This window comes from Hydra viridissima, unplaced genomic scaffold, assembly GCF_058129835.1.
Source record: "Hydra viridissima isolate aposymbiotic clone 2 unplaced genomic scaffold, HvirCarnegie_v1 scaffold_9, whole genome shotgun sequence".
Classification (NCBI taxonomy): domain Eukaryota; kingdom Metazoa; phylum Cnidaria; class Hydrozoa; order Anthoathecata; family Hydridae; genus Hydra; species Hydra viridissima.
Window position 1 is genome coordinate 352,933 of NW_028324308.1, and position 7,030 is coordinate 359,962.

At 28.8% G+C, this 7,030-nt stretch overlaps 1 protein-coding gene across 1 annotated transcript; it reads left to right on the forward strand.

Moving 5' to 3' along the window:
• The first annotated feature begins 1,926 nt into the window (after positions 1 to 1,926).
• On the forward strand, positions 1,927 to 6,950 carry LOC149883487 (uncharacterized). Its single transcript, XM_090097727.1, has 6 exons — positions 1,927 to 2,347; positions 2,809 to 2,874; positions 4,230 to 4,315; positions 4,430 to 4,547; positions 4,818 to 4,876; positions 6,536 to 6,950. Exons 1-6 carry the CDS (start codon positions 2,180 to 2,182, stop codon positions 6,639 to 6,641), a joined length of 603 nt encoding a protein of 200 aa, XP_089953853.1. The 5' UTR covers positions 1,927 to 2,179; the 3' UTR covers positions 6,642 to 6,950.
• Positions 6,951 to 7,030: the final 80 nt, after the last annotated feature.

The following is a 7,030-nucleotide window of genomic DNA, read 5'->3' on the forward strand; positions in this document are numbered from 1 at the left end:
ATATATATATATATATATATGTAAATATATATATATATATAAACATATATATAGTATATATATATATAGAACTAAATATGTAAAATACTATATATAAAATATAAAAATTACATGTACTTATACTATATATAATTTCATAGTGATACTTATAATGGTATTTATATAACTATATAATAATTATTATTATATGATTATTTTATACTTTTTTTAGTTTTTACTAGTTTCTTGGGTGACTTAGGGTCAAAATGAATTAACAGTAACAATTTTTTCAGATGAAAATTCATTACAAAAAAGAGGTTTAGACCAGAAAATAGTTGTTAATCATGTTGAGCTTCAAGAAACTTCCTTTGCAGCCAGCGGCTAAAAAGTTAAAGTAGAAACACAAAAAAAGAAAAAAGTTTCAAAGAGAGATGTCTTTTAGTAACTAAAAATAACCTCATTTAGCAATCATTTGAAAAAATCCCAAAGCTGTTCATTTCTCTATCTTTTTTAAGGTAAGTTTTACGGCCTGCAGAATTTACGGGCTAACGGCAATTGCATGATGTGTCGTAAAAAAACTTTGGAACATTTCTAATGTTAAGTTTAGTCGCATCTGTAGCATAGTTAGTGACAAACTTGGGACCGCAGTGTTAGATAAATGTTTTTCTTTATGGATTGGCGTCTATGTAAATTCTGAGAACAAGACCGATTTTTTGTGAAATTCATATTAATCTACCCATAATAAATAACCTTTTTAAAAACCAATGTCATCCGATGGATGTTACCAATATTTTTCTGGACTAAGCAATATTTTTTCGATGCTAAAAAACCTGCACCAATACATTTGGAACTCGGAAAGTTAAAAGTTTAAAAATATATATTATTGTCGCGTATTGGACGTGATCCGCTTTAAAAATGGACAATCAAATTGTTTTTTCCACGCATATTTGGCGGCGCAGAAATGCCGTTGTTATTTATATGAATAAATTGATATATTGTCCCTGTTGGACAATATAGGAACGCACATGGCCTTAAGTCCAACAGGGTTCAAAACGTCCCAGAGTTTGGACAAAATACTGTACAAACAACATCTTAAGAATTTTAAAAATTGCTTAACCCTTGATGACATAAATTACATCAAACCAGACTTAAAGCAGCTCCCAGGTAAAGGATTTTATGTTGCAAATTTTCAGTTTAATTTGTTTGGTTGTTACATGTATAAACGTCTTTCAAAGTTTGGAAAAAGTTTTTTGTTTAGCAAGCGATTTATTCAAGTGGTAAGAAAAGCAAATTCTTCGTGTCAAATAAGTTAATCAATAGTGACATTTACATTGAACAGTGCCTTTAAAAACGCTTGCTGTTGTTCATCAAAGTACCAACGTTAACCAACCAGTTCTTTGGCCGCATTTGGCAAGCTGTCACTATGCACGGTTGACTAGTTCCAACAAAACAACGTTATGATGGTTCCTCAAGAAGTAAGCCCTACAAGCTGTCCAGAATTGCTGCCTATCGAAAGATTCTGGGCAATTGTGAAGGGGTAGTTGCTGAGAAGTGGGAGGTCCGCAAAATACTTGCCACATTTTAAGAAACTGTGGAATAGAGTGAGCAGAAAAGCACTTCCAGAGACAGTTACAAGGATGATTGTTACAAGGATGATAGCGAATGTTAAAAGAAAGGCGCGGAATTCGTACAGACTGGCAGAATTTTGAAAACTATTTTACATAGTTGCGTTATAAGGTTTTAGTTAATGTTTCTATTATAAAATATCATTACTGATTTTTTAATGAGAGCTCTTAATAGGAATTGTTAAAAAATTCTTTCTCTTGAAATCGTTATACTTCTCGCTGCAGTAAAATTAAGAAAAGTTTAGGTTTTACTTCGGACCACAATGAAATCAAGAAAAATTTACGTGATATTTTCTTAGATAAATACCGTCATAAAACTTTGAAACCGATAACTTATTTCGATCAAAATGTTCTTACGTGATCAAATCGAATTTCTAAATCCACATAATTATTTTGAAATTTATTTATAAAAAAATATAAGGACATAAGCCATATTTAATTAAAAAAACCTATACCCAATTTTTTTTATTCTAAAAAGAGGTCGAATCCGTGAAAAAAGAAGAAATCTGGACACTAAATATACATAAATAACAAATCTTAAATTTGATAACTTACATATAATTTAACATATTTATATGTCAAAAAAGATGAGTGCTAAGACTTTCTTTGAAATGATTAATAATGGAAAAACAGATTCTGTTAAAAAAAATTTAACTCAACAAGAAGGACAAGCAAAGGACGAGATGTCTTCAACTTTTTGGTCTAATAATAAAACAGAAGAAGACCCTTGGCTACCTAACTTGGTGTGTGGGTTTTTTATTTCTTTATAAGCAAATGTATTTTTTGGCATATTATATTTTATTTATTTTTACATATTATATGTTTAAACTGTAAGTGTATAATTAAACCCAAAGATGTTGATACACATCACATGCCCAGAAAAAAGATGCACCTATTTAACCGTCTGGTCAGTAACCGAGTATCCATATCAGTTTATAAAGTAGATTTTTTTAATTTGTTAGAATTTTTATAAGTAAAGAAAAAAACTTCTCACGTTCACAATAAATTTTGTACATTATAACATTGTTCTTTTCACTACACGGAGTTGTGTACCTAATTATCCAGTTATTGAAGGAATGGTGAAAGTTTGTTTATTGACCAAGCAGTTAAAAGAATCTTGCTAAAATCAATATAGGATTTGTGTTAGTATGTCCATCATATAAGCATAAGTTTTTATTTCATAGAACTTTTGTATTTGCTTTAGAGTAAAACCCAAAGAATTATTGGCTTTTTCCTCATGCTTATACTAGGAATGTTTTGTTTTTTGGTGGTAAGAAACCAATATTTTTATATTGTTTATATGTAAGTTTTGATTTTATAATATTTCATTTTGCAACACTATTTTGGTATAATTTTTTTTGGTAAATTTGACTTAAAAAGTAACTTTTAATTGTAACCAATTACTTTTTAAAGTAACAGTAATGATTTTTTTTTTTTTTTTTTGTTACATTTTGATTATATTATAAAAACTGCATGAATTTGCCTAAAATGTAGAATGCATTTGTTGTTATGCAATCTACAGTTCAAACACTCTGTTTTTTGTATAACTAAAATCTTTTTTTAATGGAGTAAATATTGTTTATTTTAAATAGCTGTTTGAAATAGATAATATTAATCAACAGTGAAAATAGTTAATAACAATGATGATAATTATAATAATATGACATTTTGTAAAAGCTGTAATTTATGTTTGTTAAAATCTTTTATAATCAAGTAATCAAGCAATAAAGTTTTTAGCTTAGACTTTTTTAAAAAAATAACAAATAGCATTTCACACTCTACATATATACAGTTATTATAAATTTTTAAAAAACACTACTATTAGAGTTATTCTGTAAAGAAATTTTTTTTTTTTTCAATCTGCTTGAGGTGTGGAAAGGATGCCTTTTGTCATATCATTTAACAGGTTAAATCTAAACTCTAAAGAATAATCTTTAGGTTCCTCTGCTTTTAACTTTCATAGTGTGGTAAAGTAACTTTAAAATATCATATTACCAGGAATATTTTTTATCAGTTGCATAATCTTCTCTGGAAATAAATTTAGCTAATAGGTGGCTGGTAAATCAATAACTCCTATTTAATCATATCAATGTAGTCTTCAGAACTAAAGTTCAGTTTTAACACTTTTAATACTCAAGTTGTTTATGATTATCCTCTGTTATGCTCTGTATTTGAAATACTTTAAAAACGTGTTCCTGAACATCTTTTTATTCATTAATTAAAATTGTTTAAAGAAATTTTTAAGGATGACCAAAATATACATTTTTTCTTTTAATACTGGATCCGTCAGAGTCCTAAATTCCATTACATATATCAAAGAGATAAATGTAATGGAATTTAATTTTCTGATCAGTACACAATTTGTTTGGATCAATAAATTGTTGACTTAAATTGTTCTAAATATGTCACACGAGAACTATTTCTGCTTGTTTGTTCAAACTACATTTTGAATCAATTACAAATGCAGAGGCACTTGAGTTCGGACAGAAATTTTTCAAATGTGAGTTTCTATCAAGTTACCTCAAAAGGCATCTTTTACATTCACTCTTACCAAATATATATGTATATAAAATTCTGTTTTGCCGACATTGATATAAAATGTACAGTCAGTTTATTTTCACTCAGGCTGGTTTACTGACACCAGTTTTAATCTTGAAACTGAGGAAGTTTGTTCTTTTGTACACAATGGGAAGTTTTTTCACTATTGGCAGGTAAACCCTGTTTTATAATCAATATTATTTGTCTCAGAGAATTAATTATGAAATCATTTTAGATTTTTAGTATTATTAATTACTTCAATTCTTTCTTCACATACTTCAATTTAGCTTTGCTTTGCTATGGGGTCCTGTTAACCACTTTAAGCATATCACTTCTGTTTCAAGACTTCCATTTACCATTGCATATTTTGGATCAATGATGGCAACACTATATTCTGCACTTGCTGTAAGTAATTTGCTATTTTTAATTTTTGCATTTTAATTTTGTTAGTCTAGCATTCCAAATTTTAATGAAAGAAATTTTTTTTAAATATTTTAACAAGTTTTTACATATTCTAATATAATCTAATACATTCAATTACAATCTAATATATTCAAATATTTTCTTATGTATAAAAAGTGTAACTTTTATTCTCTATATTTGCTGCATTATAAAAAAACTTTGAACAATTTTACCACTTTTTTTTCTTTAACTACCAATATACTTACTTCATAGCTTCGCAGTACAGTCATGACACTTTTATTTGCATCTGTACAAATTTTGACTCTGCTATGGTAAGTATTAGCAGCTCTTTATAGTATTTTTTACTAAGAAATTATTTTTAAGATTGTTATGCTTTAAATAAATATTTTTTAGGGGCTATTTATGGTACCTTAAGATAAAAACTAAACAGACCTAAATTTTTTTTAAGAAAATTTTTTCTTATAAATCTTTACTTAAATTTCCATACTAAAAATGCATTTTTATTTAAACAATAAACATCATAGCTAGTATATAAAATATCCCCCACATGTGTTTCTCCAAACTATACATTTATTTTCCATTAATTTAGTAATGTTGTTGCAATTATTGATAGGAACTTTTTTCCAAATGATATCTAGTTGGTTTTTTAGGCTACTCATGTAATTTATTCGGTCCTTGACTAATTCTTTGTCCATTCAAAGCTAAATAGATTCAGTTGTATTTGATCTTTTGATTAAGCTGGTCAGGGTATTAAATTTACTATGTTTTCTTCCACTCTTTTATAGTATCTGGGCATGAGTTATTTTTTATTGAATCACTATTTACTTTGGTCAATCAGACATGCTGCTGATGGAGCCACTCAGTTCTATAGCATCTCTATGTAGGTGCTAGTTGTTTTAACCTGTATAAACATTACATAAACCTGTACTATTAAAACTAAGGCAGGTCTAAATACCAATAGTCTCACAACTACTTCGCAACCTTGGTGTAGCTAACACTTGCGAGCGGCTGCTCACACTTTTTAAGATTTAAATCTTTTAACTAGAGCTTTGCATTTCCTGTTTGTTACTTCAAAGTTACTTACATCACTGATTATTGCTTGCTTGCACTTTTCCGTATACCAATCCATTTACAGCTTACACTATACTATTGCTGTAATCCTATTTGTAGGTGTCACCTTTGAAAGTCCTCTAAGTTGTGATTAAATTACTGATCTTGAAATTTGTATTCCGGTTGAAAAAAGATGATAATTTTTTAACCCAACCTCTGACCCAAAAGATATGAAAAGGAACAGGCAAAATTTATGGATATGTAAACAAATATCCATTCTAAAATAACTTGTTATATGTAACTTGTTATATTCATGTTATGACTTTGAAAGTGTTTAGTTGGTGGATGGTGTACTGTTAAAAAACATATTTGAAGGGTTCCCAGGTCAAAACACAAGTCCGAAGTGCAGACCTCCACTTTTTTCTAGTTTCAGGAACATGTTTCATGCATTTCAGCATAAGAATCAAATGCAGGGATTCCCTAATCTCCCCCTTCCTATGCAGGTTCAGGCTAGCAAGGGTCTAGGGAGGGTTGGGTTTATAATTAAGTTGAGATGGTGGCATCCTAGGGTGTTTGAAGGTGGCAAAAAACACTTACCTGTATGTGCATGATGGTTGAGTAAAAGGAGCATAATCAAGCTTCATAAGATTTTCTGCATATGACTTTATTATGTGCAGAAGAATCTAAACTAAACATAGTTATCAGATATATTGTCATATAAAACATTAAAATCTCTTGTGGGGGATGTCATTCTCCTGCATCTCCTCCCTTCTTTCCCCTTTCCTTATTCAATTATGTGTTTTATTTGTTTTATATCATTTTAACAGAAACAACTGATTGCAAGATGTTGTGTATTGTATTTGTAAATATTACTAAGTGTACAATTGTTGTGCTATTATTGTTGTATTTTCTACTTGTAGGTATGTGTTTTCTTATATTCCTGGTGGTGTGTCTGGGATGAAATTTATATCAAAGCTACTCACCTCATCATGTACAAAGACTGTTTCTAAAACATTGTCTATATGAAGTTAAAGTTATGGAAAGTAGATAAATTGTATAAACATCAAAAGGCATGATAAAGATTATCTTTACTAAAGTAATGGTACTTTAGTGGAGTAAAAATATTTTTTAAAATGCAGAAGCTGAGATATTAATTACAAGATATCAGGGAAGTTGTAACAAAGATAAATCAGAACCTTAACATTGGACAACAGTCTATGAATCAGTCCATGAATCAGGAAAAAAGTGGCACTTGATCAAAAAGCAGTAAAACCAAAAATAATAAAGTTAAAACTGCCTTCTAATTTTGTTGGGAAATAAAAATGTTTAAAATTTTATGGTTGTTATAACGTTTAAATCTACAGCATCTTTTAATTTCTGAGTCTAATTATAAGCTTTCTTAAGTTTATATTTTA